The following is a 19867-nucleotide window of genomic DNA, read 5'->3' on the forward strand; positions in this document are numbered from 1 at the left end:
TTCATACATGATCGTAAAATTTTTCTGGCATAGAGTTTTTCTGAGATAGCTCACTGTTTATTTTGTATTGCTGCTGCTCACATGGATGCATAACAACACAATTTATCACTCTATTAGCTGCAGCAATCACAAAGGAACAGGTATGGGCTCACCGTTGCGAAACAACACTAGAATGATGCAAAACAATTTTATTTGTGTTTGGAATGCTTTATGCATATGCAAACCTGCTCAAGAGTTAAAAACATATGTCCTGGAGTCATTAACTATTCTAACTGATTTCAACTGAGGAGTATCAGTTCTGTAAGGCACTGTCTTATTTATCCTAACTAACTGTGCGTAATCATCAGACAGATCATTTGTTATTAGGTAAACAGTTGTTTTCTAGCTTTGAGCTTCACCAAAGAAAGCATTATTAAGTGTGGGCTTACCATTTTTATCCATCCACGTTGAAAAATTAATTACTGAGATTAAATTATAGGATCAAAATACAGTTTCCAGAGAATGTTTCCTATCAGAACCCTTTAGTAAACCTACACTGAAGTCACCACAAACTATTAACTGCTTGCTGCTGTCCTACAGATAGCACAGTCAGAAATCCAGATTCCTTATGAACAGTTGTTTTCCCAATGAGGATCTATACACAGTTACAAATAAACGTGTAATGTTTTTCTGTAGTAATTCACAAGCACAATCTTGTGTGTGCTGATCACTACAAAATACACTTGTCTCAATGTTTTTGAATTTGTATTCTGCCTTAATATATGTAAGAACTACTTTTTCCATATTAGTTCTGCAGGAGTAAGCTGTTACAGCATAATCATTTATATATAACTTATCTAATGCTGTTGTTACATGGTGTTCCAATGGACACAGAACGTCTGTTGTTTCATGTTGTTGTTGTCATTTTTGCTGGTGTGGTCTTCAGTCTGAAGACTAGATTGATGCAACTCTTCATACTACACTATCTTGTGCAAGCCTCTTCATCTCCCAAATAACTACTGCAACCTACATCTTTCTGAATCTGCTTACTGTATTCACCTTTGCAATTTTAACCACCCACACTTCCCTCCAATCTTAAATTGGTGATCATTTGATGTCTCAGAATGTGTCCTATCTACCAGTCTCTTCATTTTGCCAAGTTTTGCCACAAATTCCTTGCCCCCCCCCCCCCTCAATTCTATTCAGCACCTCCTCATTAGTTACACGATCAACACATCTAATCTCTAGCATTCTCCTGTAACACCATATTTCAGAAACTTCAATTCTCTTCTTACCTAAACTGTTTATCGTTAAAGATTCACTTCCATACACTGCTACACACCAGACGAATACTTCTAGGAGGGACTTCTAAACTTAAATCTATATTCAATGTTAACAAGCTTCTCTTTATCAGAAATGCTTTTCCTGTCATTGCAAGTCTACCTCTTATATCCTCTCAACTTTGGCTATCATCAGTTATTTTCTACCCAAATAACACAACTCATCTATTACCTTAAGTGTCTTGTTTCCTAATCTAATTCCCTCAGCATCATCTGATTTAATTTGACTACATGCAATTATCCTTGCTTTGCTGTTGTTGACATTCATTTCAGATCCTCCTTTCAAGACAATGCCCATTCCATTCAACTGCTCTTACAAATCCATTGCTGTCTCTGATAGAATTACAATGTCATCGACAAACCTCAAACTTTTTATTTCTTCTCCCTGAACTAATTCCTACTCCAAATTTTTATTTGGTTTCCTTTACTGCTTGTTCAATGTACATATTGAATAGTATCAGGGATAGACTACAACATCCCTGTCTCACTCCCTTCTCAACCATTGCTTCCCTTTCACGCCCATCGACTCTTATAACTGCTATCTGGTTTCTGTACAAATTGTGAATAGCGTTTCACTCTCTGTATTTTACCCCTGCTACCATCAGAATTTCGAAGAGATTATTCAAGTCAACACTGTCAAAAGCTTTCTCTAAGTCCACAAATGCCATAAATTTTGCAGTGAACACATGGTGTGTCATGGGGCGATCACTCTGTTTTTAAAATTATTGAAAAGCCACCACCGCTTCAATCGTTTATTAGATGACCAGTTTCAGCACTCTGAAGGTGCCATCATCAGATCTGCAACGTGGATTTTATAAATGTTAATCCACGTTTCAGATCTGATGATGGCACCTTCAGAGTGTTGAAACCGGTCATCTAATAAACAATTGAAGCGATCGTGGCTTTCAAATTATTTTAAATGCTATAAATGTAGGTTTGCCTTTCCTTAACCTAACTTCTAAGGTAAGTCATAGGCTCAGTACTGCATCACACAATTCCACATTTCTCTGGAATCCAAACTGAGGTCTGCTTCTACCAATTTTTCCATTCTTCTGTAAGCAATCCCTGTTAGTATTTTGCAAACATGACTTATTAAACTGACTGTTCTGTAATTTTCACACCTGGCAGCACTTGCTTTCTTTGGAATTGGAATCAATACATTACTCTTGAAGTCTGAGGGTATTTCATCCGTCACGTTTACCTTGCACACCAGATAGAAGAGTTTTATCATGGCTGGCTCTCCAAAAGCTATCATTAGTTCTGATGGAATATTGTCTACTCCCAGGGCCTTGTCTTGACTTAGCATCTTTCAGAGCTTTGTCACATTCGTCTTGCAGTATCATATCTCCCATCTCATCTTCATCTATGTCCACCTCCCTTCCTATAATATTGTTTTCAAATTCCTCTCCCTTAACTCTATATAATCCTTCTGTCTTTCAGCTTTCCCTTATTTGCTTAGGACTGGTTTATCATCTGAGCTCGATATTCATACGGCTGCTTCTCTTTTCCCCAAAGGGTTCTTTAGTTTTCCTGTAGGAAGTATCAGTTTCTCCCTAGTGAAACATGCTTCTAAATCCTTGCATTTGTCCTCTAGCCATTCCTGCTTAGCAATTTTGTACTTTCTGTCAGTCTCACTTTTTAGATGTTTGCATTCCCTTTCACCTGCTTCATTTTTAAATTTTCTCCTTTCATCAATCAAATTCAATATCTCTAGTGTTATCCAAGGATTTCTACTACGTCTTGTCAACGTACCTATTTGATCCTCTGCTCCCTTTACTATTTCATCTCTTATACCTACCCATTCATTTACTGTTCCTCTTCCCCTATTCTAGTCAACCATTGTACAATGCTCCCTCTGAAGCACCCAACAACCTCTGGTTCTTTCATCTTATCCCAGTCCCATTTCCTCAATTTCCTATTTTTTTCCAATTTCTTCAATTTTAAGCTACAGTTCATAACCAACAAATTGTGATCAGAGTCCACATCTGGCCCTGGAAATGTCTTGCCATTTAAAATCTGGTTCTTAATTTCTGCCTAACCATTATATATTCAATCTGAAACCTTTCTCCAGGTCTCTTCCATGTATATAACCTTCTTTATGATTATTAAACCAAGTGTAAATGGTGATTAAATTACTTTCTGCGCAAAATTCTACCAGGTGGCTTCCTCTTTCATTCCTTTCCTCCAGTCCATATTTACTTCCTATTTTTCTTTCTCTTCCTTTTCCTGCTATCGAATTCATTCTCATCTCTCTTTACATTTTCCAAACAGACAAGAAGCTCTTCTACCTTATTAGTCAATCCTCTAATATTTTGATGAAATAAGCTAAACTTATTTTTCTGTGCATTATTAAGCATTTTGTGGGGCTCCTCTGCTATATTGACCCTTTTCAGAAAAATGTGTCTAAATCTTCATTCTGACCTAAAAAAGGTATCTCTTTGACACCAGAAACTACAGCGATCTTGCCTGGTGTGAGTATGGTGGCTGTACACTTCCTGCAAGAAGCTCAGCCAAGTAGTATTAGTAGTAGTAGTAGTAGTAGTAGTAGTAGTAGTAGTAGTAGTAGTAGTAGCAGCAGCAGCAGCAGCAGCAGCTGTTTTATTCATCTGTGGAACACCTAATGTAATTCATTTATACAGGTATCAGGATACTTACAGATGTAGGTTGACAAGAATGGGATACGCAGTTGGCCATGTTCTTATAGCATTTGTCCGAAGTAGGCATGGCTCGTAGTTAAAGGCTCTGCCCCAAGATATACATATATTGCAATAAGGGATGACAGTACTTAAACAACCACTGAGGCTTTTTGCAGATGATGCTGTGGTGTATCGAGAGGTTGCAACAATGGAAAATTGTAATGAAATGCAGGTGGATCTGCAGCGAATTGACGCATGGTGCACGGAATGGCAATTGAATCTCAATGTAGACAAGTGTAATGTGATGCGAATACATAGAAAGATAGGTCCCTTATCATTTAGCTACAAAATAGCAGGTGAGCAACTGGAAGCAGTTAATTCCATAAATTATCTGGGAGTACTCATTAGGAGTGATTTAAAATGGAATGATCATATAAAGTTGATCGTCGGTAAAGCAGATGCCAGACTGAGATTCATTGGAAGAATCCTAAGGAAATGCAATCCGACAACAAAGGAAGTAGGTTACACTACGCTTGTGCGCCCACTGTTTGAATACTGCTCAGCAGTGTGGGAGCCTCACCAGATAGGGTTGATAGAAGAGATAGAGAAGATCCAACGGAGAGCAGCGCGCTTCGTTACAGGATCATTTAGTAATCGCGAAAGCGTTACGGAGATGATAGATAAACTCCAGTGGAAGACTCTGCAGGAGAGACGCTCAGTAGCTCGGTACGGGCTTTTGTTAAAGTTTCGAGAACATACCTTCACCGAAGAATCAAGCAGTATATTGCTCCCTCCTACGTATATCTCGCGAAGAGACCACGAGGATAAAATCAGAGAGATTAGAGCCCACACAGAAGCATACCGACAATCCTTCTTTCCACGTACAATACGAGACTGGAATAGAAGGGAGAACCGATAGAGGTACTCAGGGTACCCTCCGCCACACACTGTCAGGTGGCTTGTGGAGTATGGATGCAGACACATTTTGAATATTTCCCCACACGGATTTAAATGGGCATTCCAAAGGCTCTGTTCATTCAGCCTAAGGTTGTTCTACTAACATCCACATGATTTTCATGCAGCCTAGCTTACAATGAAAGAGAATCAGAATGGCCGAACCTTCACTATTTCATCCTGTCTCTGTATATCTCTCTTCTGCTTTCATGTGTCATAGTGCTGATGATGGTTTTTTGTTTCTGTTTGTTTGAGGATGTCCGCATTATAACTGCTATGTGTGACCATGACACGGCTATGGAAGCAATGGTTACCAAGTACAAAGGACAACTAAAAGAAGCAGAAAGATATATATTTTCAATAAACTAGGCAAAAAATCAGAAGTGTCACATCTCAATAAAAAACTTCAAACTTTCAGCACAGGGGGGCAAAAGCATGTAGAGCAACTATGGCTCAAGTTTGGAAGAATAGTTGACCATGCACTGGACAGATATGTACCCAGTAGAATAGTTCATAATGGGAGAGACCTACTATGAAATACCGTCACCTTAAAGAAACTACTAACAAAACAGAGAACCTTAGAACATATTCTGAATAGAACATAATGAGGTATCTTGAACTAAATGACCTCCTCCATTGATTCCGAAAACATCAATCATATGAAACTCGAGTTGTACTTTTCTACATGACATACTGAAAGCTTTGGATCAAGACAGTTATGTAGATGCAGTAGTATTTCCTGACTTCCAGAATGCATTTAACATAAGTATCATACCTACACTGATTGTCATAAGCTTCCTCATATGGGGTGGTTGTTGTTGTTGTTGTTGTTGTTGTTCTTTTTGTTGTCGTTGTGGTAGTGGTCTTCAGTCCTAAGACTGGTTTGATGCAGCTCTCCATGCTACTCTATCCTGTGCAAGCCTCTTTATCTCCCACTACCTACTGCAGCCTACATCCTTCTGAATCTGCTTAGTATATTCATCTCTTGGTCTCCCTCTACGATTTTCACCCTCCACGCTGTCCTCCAGTGCTAAATTTGTGATCCCTTGATGCCTCAGAACATGCCCTACCAACCAGTCCCTTCTTGTCAAGTTGTGCCACAAACTCTTCTCCCCTATTCTATTCAATACCTCCTCATTAGTTATGTGATTACCCATCTAATCTTCAGCATTCTTCTGTAGCACCACATTTCGAAAGCTTCTATTCTCTTCTTGTCCAAACTATTTATCGACCATGTTTCACTTTCATACATGGCTACACTCCATACAAATACGAGGGTCGGTCAAAAAGTAATGCCTACCATTTTTTTTCTACTTAAAAAAATTAAGTTAAGTGAAAAATTTGAATTTGGCGCCATTCCTCAAACCTTCTTCTGCAATCCACTGCAGTAGTAACTTTCTGTGTCAACAGGTGGCAGCACAGCAGAAGTTTGTAAGATGGCCGACATCGATGTTCGTTTGAGACAGCGTTGTGTGATTGAATTCTTGAATGCAGAAGGTGAAATGCCCATACGCATTCATGAAAGACTGAAGAAGGTGTATGGTGTTGTGACAGTGGATGTCAGCACTGTTAGACGATGGGTTTGTCGTTGTAAGGAAGCTGAAGGGCAAACACCGTTGACTGACGAAAAGCGGAGCGTCAGGACGGTGAGTGCAGTGACTCCACACAACATTCAGCAAGTTGATGACATCATTCGTGGTGACCGTCGGGTGACTGCAGATGAAGTGTGTCGCATTATTTCTCTTAGTAAAGGCAGTGTGATCACGATTATTAAACAATTGGGGTACTCAAAAGTTTGTGCACGGTGGGTTCCAAGAATGTTAACCGATCAGAATAAAGAGGCAAGGAAAACAATAGCCTCCCAACACTTGCAGCGCTTCCGTTTGGAGGGAGATGAGTTTCTGAAAAAAATTGTGACCGGGGACGAAACATGGGTGCATTTTTTTGAACCCGAATCAAAGAGGTAGTCAATGGAGTGGCGTCACACAAGCTCGCCGAGGAAGAAAAAATTCAAAACTGTGCGATCGGCAGTGAAAGTTATGGCAACAGTTTTCTGGGATACAGAGGGTATGATTCTGGTTGATTTTTTGGAGCAGGGATGCACAATAAACTCTGTTCAATACGTCACAACCCTCAAAAAACTTAAAGCACGTCTTCAGCGAGTTCGCCCAACAAAATCAATGGCAGATGTTCTTCTTTTGCATGACAATGCAAGACCACACACCAGTCGTCACACCTCTGACGAGATTGTCAAAATTGGATGGGAAGTTTTGCCTCATCCCCCATACGGCCCTGACCTGGCACCATCAGACTTCCATCTGTCCGGGCCACTAAAAGAAGCTCATCGTGGGATTCATTTTGAAGATGAGGAGGCCGTCAAAACATCCGTGCGTCAATGGCTTAGGAAGCAGAGCTGTGATTTTTACCGTGCTGGGATACATGCCCTTGTTCAAAGATGGACCAAAACTGTAGAGATGGGCGGAGATTACATTGAAAAATGACAAAATGATCCTCAATGTTGTGGTTTTCAACCTATGTAATTGCATTTAAATTTCCTGACAATTAAACGTAGAAAAAAAAATAGGAGGCATTACTTTTTGACTGACCCTCGTACTTTCAGAAACGACTTCCTGACACTTACATCTATACTCGACGTAAACAAATTTCTCTTCTTCAGAAACGCTTTCCTTGCCATTGCCAGTCTACATTTTATATCCTCTCTACTTCGACCATTATGAGTTATTTTGCTCCCCAAATAGCAAAACTCCTTTACTACTTTAAGTAGTAATTCTAATTCCCTCAGCATCACCTGACTTAATTCGACTACATTCCATGGGGTATCAAGTGAAAGTTGTGACTGGCTCAAGGACTTTACGATATGGTGGACACAGCATGTTATCTAGATGGAGAGTCATCATCAGATGTAGAAGGAACTTCGGATGTGCCTCAGGGAAGTGTACTGGAACCCTTGCTGTTCAAGTTGTACATTAATGATTTTGTAGACAATATAAATAGTAACCTCATACTGTTTGCAGATGATGCAGTTATTTACAATGAAGTGCTGTCTGATAGAGGCTGCATAAATCAGTCAGATCCTTATAAGATTTAAAAGTGCTGCATCAACTGGCAACTTCCTTTAATCATTCAGAAATGTAAAATTGTGTACTTCAAAAACAGTAGTATCACATGACTATAATTGGTCAACTCATACAAATACCTGGTTGTAACACTTTGTAGGGATATGAAATAGAACGATCACATGGGCTCAGTTGTGGGTAAAGCAGGTGGTACACTTTGGTTTATTGGCAAAATACAGTCTACTGAGGAGATTACTTACAAATCACTTCTGCAACACATTCTAGAATACTGCTCATGTGTGTGGGACCTGTACCAAATAGGATTAACAGGGGGCACTAAACGTAATCAGAGAATGGCAGCAAGAATGGTCATTGGTTTGTTTGATACACGTCAGATGTGTTACAGAGGTGCTGAAGCAACTGAACTGGCAGCATCTTGAAGACAGACATAAACCATCTCGAGAAAGTCTGTCCAAGTTTCAAGAATAGGCTTTGAATGATAACTCTACGAATATGCTACAACCATCCATGTATCTCTCACATTGGGATCGTGAGGACAAGATCAAAATAACAGAGGCATTTTGAACAGGAAGTAGCTACTCCCACTGCTGCATCTTGAAATGTCACTTCAGTATAGCAGTGGTTCAGGGCGTGGCTTCTATACAGTACAGCTACTATGGGCATTCCAAAGCCTCTATTTATTTGGCCTAAGGCTGTTATTACAACGCCCACATAATTTTCACATAGCACTGTTCACAGTGAAGGGGAATCAGAGTGGCTGAACCTTCGCTAATGAATTCCTGTCTCTATGTATCTCTATTCTGCTTTCATGTGCCATTCATCAACATTTAGTACTAATGTTTTGATAGTGAAGAAGATGGTTTTTCATTTCTGGCACTGGCAATTCTAGCCGCTGTAGGAAAGGCAAGTCTGTAAATATTTTGCTTGAGTGCACAAGAATATGGTAACGTAAGCAGCAACCATTAGGGAAGGTTTCACAAATAATTTTCTTGCTTCTTCTCAGTGTTTGCAGGATAAAATGTGTAATTAGCAAGTTTATTTTTGTGAGTGTATTGTGTCTGTGTTTTATTTTCTTGCAAATAACTGCAGCATACCACAGATATGGAAAGAGCTTGGACCTGAAGTGAAAGAATTTTGTGTGCTCAGACCAATCTAGACATCAATCCAGAACAAAAATAGTGGAAATGCAAGTGAGGGTGTATATATAATTTCAAAGGAACAATTTATGTTTTTATGTCTAGCTACCAACATCACAATAAATCACTCTAAAAAGAGATTTAATGCAGTGTAGCACTTAAACTACATCGTTATAAGTATAAATATGAAAACCAAACAATGCAGAATGTAGGCTTAGCAAATTCTTCTAACAACATTGGAACTGCTCAGTTTGCTTCTATCAGCCAATCACAGCACAGTACCTCTGACCTCATAGAACATAAGCATTGAATGCTACAAAAAATTAAACATCTCAAGTTCAGAATCAAACACAAGAAATACATTAAGCATCCATCCCAAAGGTATCAGACACCACATTGATTAACTCTCAAAAACACACAACTTTTCATATGTTTGTTACAATAAAATGTCGAGAAATGTGATGTTAGTGGCTAAACACGCTTCCTATACACCTTACCTCGGGGGGTTACCTTTTGGTTTATTTTAGTAGTTGACTATGGAAATGATGGGAGATACAATGCGTAAATTATTTTGAGATACCTGACACCATGGTTACAATCATTAAATATCATGACCTTCCCAAATACAGAAACCAAGAGCTGCACATGGCCTAAAATAATGTATGTAAACTAGAGAAAACAGAAATTGGGATGGCTGAATGAAGGCTGAAGCCTTCATATGCATGTGTTACTGATACTACAAACACCTTATTTCACAATGTAACATTACACACCCTATCAACTGCCACCACAACCATAGGGCGAGTTTTTGGTTTCCATTTTGTGTACCACAAATAACCATTTGATTGCCTGAAAATTGAGTCAGCAACCACAGTACTACGTGAAATGACAGAGAGGTATTGTTATTATCTATTTGAGGCACATTTTGTGCCCGTTGGACACTATAGACCGGCAGTACACCTGTGGATATTTTGATTATCAAACATGCCGGGAGAAACTCAAGAATCAAATCCCTACTCTTTGTTGTTGGAATAATCTGTCACCAATAGAACATACTGCAATAAAGTACCTCTTAGCTAGTATTTTAAATATACTGAGGTGACAAACGTCATGTGCTACCTCCTAATATCATGTCGGACCTCCTTCAGCATTGATATGCACCCATGGTCTAGTGGTACCATCTTTTATTAGTAATCAAAAGTTCTTGGTCCTGCATTCAAACCACACAACTGCTTTAAGCCTAGTCTGATGATGTGTAGAAGAAGAAACAGGAGTCGATACAAGAGAGATGAGGGATCCAGCATTAAAACCAGAAAAATTACTATTCACATTGGTGTGTAGAATGTATGAGGCTGGCGATACATCATCTGGCTTTCAGAAAACATCATCAAAAAAATTTTGAAAACTGCAAGAGCCAACAAGAGCAAAAATTATTGCATGATCATCTTAACAGTTCATGCATCCAAATTTCTGACAATAACAATATACTAAGAATGAAAAAGAAAACTGAGGATGTGTTAGATCACAATCAGTTCCACTTTAGGAAAAGAAAAGAACAAGAAAGGCAATTCTGACATTGTGGTTAATAATGGAAACAAGACTAAAGAAAAATCAAGACATAGCCACAGAATTTGTTGATCCAAAAAGTGTTCAACAATGTCAAGTGGTGCAAAATTCTGAGAAAAATGGGGGTAAGCTATAGGGAGAGATTGATAATATAAAAAATGTACAGCAGTCAAGATGGAATAATAAGAGTGGAAGACCAACAACGTAGCGCTCAGACTAAAAAGGGTGTAAGGCAAGGATGTGGTCTTTCCCTGCTACTGCTCAATCTATACATCAAAGAAGCAATTAAGAAAATAAAAGAAAGTTTCAAAAGTGAAGTTAAAATTCAAGGTGAAAAGATATCGATGATAAGATAAGCTGGTGACACTGCTATCGTCAGTGAAAGTGAAGAGGAATTACAGAATCCACTGAATGGAATGAACAGTCTAACGAATACAGAATATGGACTGAGAATAAACTGAAGAAAGATGAAAGCAATGAGAAGTAGCAGAAGTGAGAGCAGTGACAAACTTAACTTAAGGATTGGTGATCACAAAGTAGGTGAAGTTAAGGAATTCTGCTACCTAGGGAGCAAAAACCCACAATGGACAGAGCGAGGAAGACATAAAAAGCACCATAGCACTGGCAAAAAGAGCATTCCTGGCAAAGAGAAGTCTACTAGTATTAACAATAGGCCTTAATTTGAGAAAGAAATTTCTGAGGAGGTATGTCTGGAGTATAGCATTGTATGGTAGTGAAACACGGACTGTTGGTAAACCGAAAAAGAAGAGAATTGGAGAATCTGAGATGATGTGCTACCAAAGAATGTTGAAAATTAGATGGACTGATAGGGTAAGAAATGAGGTTATTCTCCAGAGACATGGCAATGAAGAGTATATAAGGAAAACATTAATAAGAAGAAGAGACAGAAAGCTAGGATACCTATTAAGACATCATGGAATACCTTCCATGGAAGCAGGGGAGATGTAGAGGGTAAAAACTGTACAGGAAAACAGAGACTGGAATATGTCCAGTAAACAAACAAAGGGACAGGCTGCAGGTGCTACTCTGAAGTGAGAGGAATATGTGGGGTATGCATCAAACCAGCCAGAAGCCTGATGGAGGGTGAAAGAAAAAGTGGACGGGTGCGCAGAAACTCGGTGTTGCACGGACTCAACAAGTTGTGGGAAGTTCTCTGCAGAAATAGTGAGTTATCCTTAGCTGCGAAACTGTTGCGGGTGCAGGGTTTGTGCATGAACTGACCTCTCTTACATCCTGTAAATGTTCAATGGGATTGTTGTCGTGCAATCTGGGTGGTCAAAAGCATTCATTTGAATTTTCCAGAATGTTCTTCATACAAACTGCAAACAATTGTGGCCCAGTGACATGGCGCATTGTCATCCGTAAAAATTCCACTGTTGTTTGGGAACAGGATATCCACGAATGCCTACCAATGGTCTCCCAGTGGCCAAACATAACCATTTCCACTCAATGATTGTTCAGTTGGACCATAAGACCCAATCCATTCCCTGTAAATGAAGCCCACACCATTATGGAACTACCACCAGCTTGCACAGTGCCTTTCTGAAAGCCTGGGTCCGTGGCTTTGTGGAGCCTGCACCACACTCAGACAGAAATAAATTGGCACTTATATCTGACCACATCATGGATTTTCAATTGGCTAGGGTGCAACCGATATGGTCAAGAGCTCAGGAGAGGCCCTGCATGTGATTTCATACCATTCGCAAAGGCACTTGCATTGGTCATCTACTGCCATAGCCCATTAACACCAAATTTTGTCACACTGTCCTAATATATACGTTCGTTGTATGCCCCCATTGAATTCTGTGATTATTTCACGCATTCTTGGCACACTCTTGACATTTTGGATCTTGGAATATTAATTCCTAGCGATTTCCAAAATGCATCTTCCTTGCATGTGGCTCCAACTACCATTCCCTGTTCAAAGTATTTTAATTCCTGTCATGTCGGCTTAATCACATCGGAAACCTTTTCACACAAATCAAATGAGTACCAATGAAAGCTCCGCAAAGCACTGTCCTTTTGTAACCTGTGTACATGATACTATTGCCATCTGTATATATGCATATCGCTATCCCATTAGATTAGGCACCTCAGTGTAAGTTAATTTTTGTAATCTCTTCAATCCTGTCACAGTCTGTTGCTAAACGTAAGAACTTAACATGCATCCTGTGTTCAAATACAGTGAGAACAAATATGGAATGTAATGCAGTATTTCAAGACAGCATTTTATTCACATCAATCATGCATGTAGAGCAATTAGATCAATTCACAGAGAAGCTGTTGTGTAACTAGTTAACATAAAGCAATTATTGTCAAGTTTATTCCGTGAAAGTGAGAAATGACATACACAAATTAACAGTCACGGAACTTCGAACTGTGGCAAGGAGAAATGATCACAGTGCTCCTAGAAGCCAATGCATGAACAATGTTGACAGCTCATCAAGTGAACCAGCTGTCCACCTGATGTAGCTAGTCTGCTGCTCTTCACTACAACCAACCTTAGGCAGTTATTTGTAAAATTTTATTCTTCCATAGAAAATGCTGTTTTGTGTTTTATGTTTATTCTTTCTTCGTAAATATGAGTTTAGTCTAGATCTAGAAGACATGGTCATGGAAAAAGGTGTTTATGCAATAATTATCGTTTTCTATGTCAATTACTGGCTGATAGATGTACTCACACAGTGTAGTTAAAATTCACAATATTTTTAACAGATCTTTGTAATGAGTTTGATTACTATTGCTGCTTATTATTCTTATGGCCTTTTTCTGTTATTTGGAAAATGTGTTTATATTTTGCTCATTTGTTCCATTCTGATGAACACCATACCATTAACAACATTTTTAAATGTCAGTGTGCATAATGCTATTGCTTGTACCCTTCACTGGAATGTCTAGTCAAGAATGACAAAATTTGGTTGAGAGAAGTAGCATCATCAACCATACAACCAAGTCTTACATGTCCGCACTTTTACATACTTACTGCAATGAAGCTATTTTGGCTTCTCAGTTATTTCTAAGTTCCATAGCTTATGCTCACAACATTTTTACTACGGTGTAGAATGTTAACACATTTACAAAATTAATACATTATACCAGTAAATATTTGATTACAGGCTGATCATTTACGTATGTTATCTGTATTAATATTAGGAATATAGTTAACCCTTATCTAAACTGATAAATTAAAACATTCATAAGTACTCCATTCCAAAATTAATTTATTGGGTGAAAATAAATAATACCTACAAAAAATGCAGGAAACGTAAACTGCTACTTACCGTAAAGAAGACACATTACGTGGAAGAAAGGCTCCATTAAAAAACAGAGCGTTCGGCCACAGCCTTCATCAGCAAAAGAGAAAGAGAGAAATGTACACCATTCATATACACAACCAAGCACACCTCATGCAAACATGTCCACCAGCTCCGGCAGCTCAAGCCAGGATGGATCTATCACATGGGATGACTGCAGATTATGACAACAAAGTATGTTCCTTCAGACTTAATCAAATGTTGGAATGCTTTACAAAATTTAAAGGGTGTCAGCGACAGACGTATAAAACATTATATTAACACTGAAAACCATAAATTATTCAGGTTGGGATGGGATACCCAAAAAAGTTCTCAAATTTTTGCATAAAATAACAAGACACGACTATCTTTAACAATAAGCCAGTCTTTTGAACATGGATGTTTCCCAGAGATGCTAAACTATGCGGAAGTAAAACTGCTGTTCAAAAAAGGGACAAGAGAGGATGTGGGAAATTATTATCCCATCTCTCTTCTCCCAGCCCTGTCAAAAGCATCTGAAAAAGCTGCTGCCATCCAGATTCAAAATTTTATTAAAAAATATGACTTTATTTTAAAAATTCAATTAAGCTTCCAATGTGGAAAAAGCACTACACATGCAATAAACAAATTTGTTGATAAGGTTAGTGCATCATTAGACAATAAGAGTAAAGTCACAGCGATCTTTCGTGGTCTCACAAAAGCTTTTGACTCAGTAAATCATACACTTCTTATCCTCAAACTTGACAAATATGGAATTAGGGGTAGTACTTTACAATGACTGACTTCATACCAGCGCAATAGGGAATCAAAGAGGGGTTGTCTCTACAAATGCAGCAAATTACTTTTCCAAATGGAAGACAGTAACACAAGATCTCCATCAATTTTATATCCTAGGAACTATTTTGTTTCTATTCTACATTAATGACTTATCAATCAATAAAATGCCCCATTGGTCTTATTTGCAGATGACACTACTGTAGTAATTGAAGAACAGAAGCCAGAAACTATTCCTATCAGCATCATCAATACAGCAGATCATTTAGAAACTTAGTTTCATCTCAACACATTAACCCTAAACATCCCAAAAACCCATGTGGTCATGTTCAGAACAAAACAGTCAACATCCCAAGATATTAAAATTAATCACAAAAATCAAAATCTAGAAGTCGATTCTGTGAAATTTTTAGGATTAAACCTAGATAAGAATTCAAATTTGAATACACATGTTATCTATTAAACAAACTATCTAACTCTGCATTTTCAATGCAATATTAGCTAATGCCAACGACATGGACACAAGTAAAATTGCATACCATAGCTATTTCCAGTCATTTATAAGGTATGTTTTTTTTTTTTTGTTTTTTTTTTTTGGGGGGGGGGGGGGGGGGAAGTTTGAGAAACTTAATGTGCATAGTGAAATTACAGAAATAATTGTTTGAAACATGTGTGCTGCACATCCAAGAAAATCATGTTGCCCACTACTTAAAAATCTGAAATTATTAACAGTGTCCTCCCTTTATATCTATGATATTATAACTTTTTTACGCAACAGTTTAGAATTATGTCAAGAGAACTGCTTTGATCACACTTACAATACAACAAATAAAGAAAATTTTATGCTGCCTGCTCATTGTTTAAAATTATTCTCTAACTCCCCAGTATAAGGGAATGAAAATTTACAACAAACTACAAGCCAAAAACATTCTGAGTATGAACCTAGATTCACTGAAAAGAAAGCTGCATGCTACTCTACTTCAGTGATGCTACTACTCAGTTGAAGAATTTGTGATCGATGAACTGAATACTTGAACAGGATGTAGTTGTATCAATTGTCTTAGTATGTAAATATGACATAAGTTATATTGATGTTTAAATCATCTTATTAACCTTAGTGTTATACCAATGAAATTGTATAAACCATATTTTTATGTGTCTCCTGTACTCTAATCAAATCATTAGCTTATCTATGTTATGAGACGAATAAACAACTATTCCTAATTCACAGCAATCTGGAGGGGGTGGAGAAAGGAAAGGGATAGCAGTATGCAGATTACGGGGCAGAGGAATGCTGTCTGATGGAGTGTGCAGGTCTAGGATGTCCACAGGTGCAGTGTCAGGAGATAGTGGGGCAGGGAGATGGGGAAGAAAGGGCGAACAGGAGAGGAGCAGGGAAAGATGGGCAGGTGTGTTGGCAGAAGGCGGCAAAGAGACTAGGAGATGAGAATGAGGAGGAGATGATAGGATAGATGGCAGTCATGCTTACAACACATTCTTCGCTCCCGTAACTATCCCAGCCTCAATGTACAGTAACATACCTGCCACACATCCACTGTTGAAGTTTCCATCCCATCTGTCTTATCATCTAATTGTCATTCTCATCTCTCAGCCTCTTTGTTTGCCAACCTCTGCTGCCTTCAATCCTTTTTTTCCCGAGTCCCTGCACCAAAACCTCTTTACACTGCACCTATTAGCATTCTAGTCCCTACACACACTGCCAGAGAGAGTTACTCTGTCCCCTGACCTATACATTGCTATCCCTTCCTCTTCCCTGCCCCCTCCAGATTGCTGCTGCCATCACAAGTGAGTTACATTCTGGCCTGAGCTGCTGGAGTTGGCAGTCATGTGTGCATGAGATGTGCTTTCTTGTGTGTGTATATGGGGTGTGTGTTGCTCTGTTTCTCTTTTGCTGATGAAGGCTGTGCCTGAAAGCTTAGTTTAAATGTCTTTTAATTGTGCCTATCTGCAACTTAATGTGTCTTTTTTATGGTTGATATCCCTACATGGAGTTTCCATTGTTTGATTTAACACACGCAAATAATTTTAGACTGTTTTTAATTTTTGATATTGTCTTATAATCTTCGAAGGAAAACAAAATATTTTACAGCAGTGTAATTGTAGTGTTTCTGAATGATCCATAGGTTCTTCAAGTACAGAAAAAGATGCTAGTAAACACAGAATTTTGGTTTTATTACACACAACTAAATATTTTTGTAATTTAGCAATGTTAAGGTAATACCTCAGTTATACCAGTCTTTCAACACTGATGTCTGAAAAAGAATTCCATGAAATGTTTTTGTGGTGCTTTATGAGTTACAGTAATACCAACAAAATTAAAGAGCACAGCTGAAAAGAACACCACACAAAAAGTCACTGCAAGTGTTGGGAAACACAAAGAAATGGAAAGCAAAACACAATATCACCATTAGCATCCTGAGCGACAATTACTACACCCACTCAAGGCGGATACAGTAATTGTTTGCACTATTATGTTAATTATAGATGTATTTGGAAGTAAACTTTCCACAGTAAGCAATAATTCACATCTACTTATATCTTATACAGAACTTAGAAAAAAATAGCAAACAATTAATGTTATTCAGCTGTAAAGTGTATATTTACCTCCCACAGAATATGCTGCAGAATTTGTCCATTTTCCTTATCATTCAGACATATACTTTCAAGCAGAGACATCTTGTCTGTGTCCATGGGAGATCTGCAAGATTATTAAGACTTCAGCTTGAGTTTGAGCTTGAGCTTCATTTTATCATTTGTTAGATTCTTCACAGCATTAAGAAAGTGGTCAAAGTTTTTTAAAGCTACACTACTTCTAAGTGATGACTAAAGTAATTAATTTCTTCTTCTAATATTATATTTCTGAATGTTAACTATTGTTTTTGAACTGTGACTGACTGTTGATAATAAACTTAATTTCAGAGTAGATGTACTGCAAGGTTGTGGTCGGTATGTCCAACTGTTTAAAGAGTCAAACAATGGAAAATTCAGGATATTATGAAAAGGTAGACTGCTACTCACTATACAGAGAACAAGTGGAGTCGAAAACAGACACAACAAAAAGACTGCTATACATTTAAGCTTTCAGCCGAAAGGCATTTTTCTAAAGTAGAAAACACACACGCACACACACACACACACACACACACACACACACACACACACACACACACACACAGTCTTTTTGCTGTGCCTGTTTGTGATTCAACGTCTCTTGTCTATGGTAAGTAGCAATCTACTCATTTCATAATATTGTTTAAATAGGTACGTAAAGAAGTTCTCAAATGGCCATCATATGTTTACCTTATTACACATTTCTGAACCCCTCTTTTTAGATCAATAAAGTGTTCCCCAGAATATTATGCCATTAGACATTAGTAAAAGAAAGGGGAGAAGTAAGTTGAATTTTGACATTTTTAACTCTGAAGTTTGTAATCACCCATAATGCAAAAGTTAAGAGCTAAAGTGTTTAAGATGGTTTATAATATGTAACTTCCAGTTCAGGTTATTATCAATCCCAACACTCAAGAATTTGGAATATTCTGTGTATTCTATCAATTTTCCTTCATGCAATATTTTCAGTGGTACAGTAAAGTCGGTACATAACTGACAGCATATTTGCAGAAAAGCAGTTAATAAAAAGAAAATTTTCCTTATGTTTTTTTGTTTGTTGAAGATTACCGGTTACCTGTATCATCACAAGAACAACTATTTTAAGTTCCTTATGTGTTTTTGTTTGTTGAAGATTACCGGTTACCTGTATCATCACAAGAACAACTATTTTAAGTTCTTGATATGGGTTATTATAATTAAGCTTTCCCTATTTAACACTTTATAACAGAGAAATGAATTACCAGACAAGTGACAAACTTGGTAGCATTAATGTACAGAGTATGGGGTACACGATTTTCATGTGTCACAGCACCACCGTCCAGTTCCAATTATGGCCACCAGGTGCCATGATCAGTCATCGAGATTCCTAGTCTCACACACCTGACCAGTCACAGCGCACTTGTTGATGTGTCAACATGAGTTTGGACAAAGGAGCACGGCATTATTGGTGAAGCTCTATTACCAAAACAACAATAATGCTGCAGCTGAACTTCGAGAATATTACCAGCTGAACTGATTACACAAGGGTCCGCTTTCTCCAGCTGCTGTGTGGAGCATGATGACGAAGTTCGAATCAAATGGAGAACTGGACTTCGCTCCGAAATTAGGCGGACGACCAGTTGTACCACAGATGGTTGATGAAATTGCTGTTGCTATGGCTGACAATGCTGCACGTAATTTCTGATGATCAGGCAGTGTGCAAGCTGTTTCACGACAGTTGAACATCCTGTGATCCATTGTACAGAAGGTACTTCGAACCATTCTCAAATGGTATCCGTACAATATCCCTATCGTATAGCAGATTGCACCACAGGACGCACAATGCCATATTGATTTGGCTCTCCACTTTATCGCAAGGATTGAAGTTGGCCCTGGACCATACTCTGGCTATCCTGTACAATCCTACTTCCCCTGGAGAGTATTTTCGTTTCTGCCACCATTGTATTGTTCCCATTTTTTGTTGTTAAGCTAGTCACTTTTCTCTTTTCTAGTACCTTTCACCACCTTCACTTTTCTCTGGTTCATCCTTACGCTATATTCTGCACTAATACATTCATTTCTTCCAACAAGTCAAATGAAAGAAAATGTGTGTGTGTGTGTGTGTGTGTGTGTGTGTGTGTGTGTGTGTGAGAGAGAGAGAGAGAGAGAGAGAGCGCATGTAGGAATTGCATCCCACAAAGACACTTTTTATCTAAAGACAAATCCTCCTATTTCTGTGTTTCCGAATTTGGCTATTAGGGGTTGACTTTCCAAAAACAATGAAACAGACTTTTTTTTTGTTATATCTAACCCAGAAGTCAAATACCAGTTCTAACAGATGTAGCATTAAAAATGATTTATTAGTAATTTAATAATGATTTATTTTTAAAAATAACTTTCAGCCACTATTTCACCCCTTAGTGGTTGAATTTCCAAAAATGCTCAATCAAATAGTTTTTA

The 19867-nt window shown here is 38.2% G+C and overlaps 1 protein-coding gene across 3 annotated transcripts in view; it reads right to left on the reverse strand.

Moving 5' to 3' along the window:
- LOC126328921 (serine-protein kinase ATM) overlaps positions 1 to 19867 on the reverse strand; it is a 458551-nt gene that overhangs the window by 122363 nt on the left and 316321 nt on the right. For all 3 annotated transcript variants that reach the window (XM_049996079.1, XM_049996081.1, XM_049996080.1), the window contains one exon: positions 17423 to 17516. In XM_049996079.1, coding sequence (XP_049852036.1) covers positions 17423 to 17516 — 94 coding nt within the window. The remainder of the gene's footprint in view (positions 1 to 17422; positions 17517 to 19867) is intronic.

This window comes from Schistocerca gregaria, chromosome 2 (genome assembly GCF_023897955.1).
Source record: "Schistocerca gregaria isolate iqSchGreg1 chromosome 2, iqSchGreg1.2, whole genome shotgun sequence".
NCBI lineage: Eukaryota > Metazoa > Arthropoda > Insecta > Orthoptera > Acrididae > Schistocerca > Schistocerca gregaria.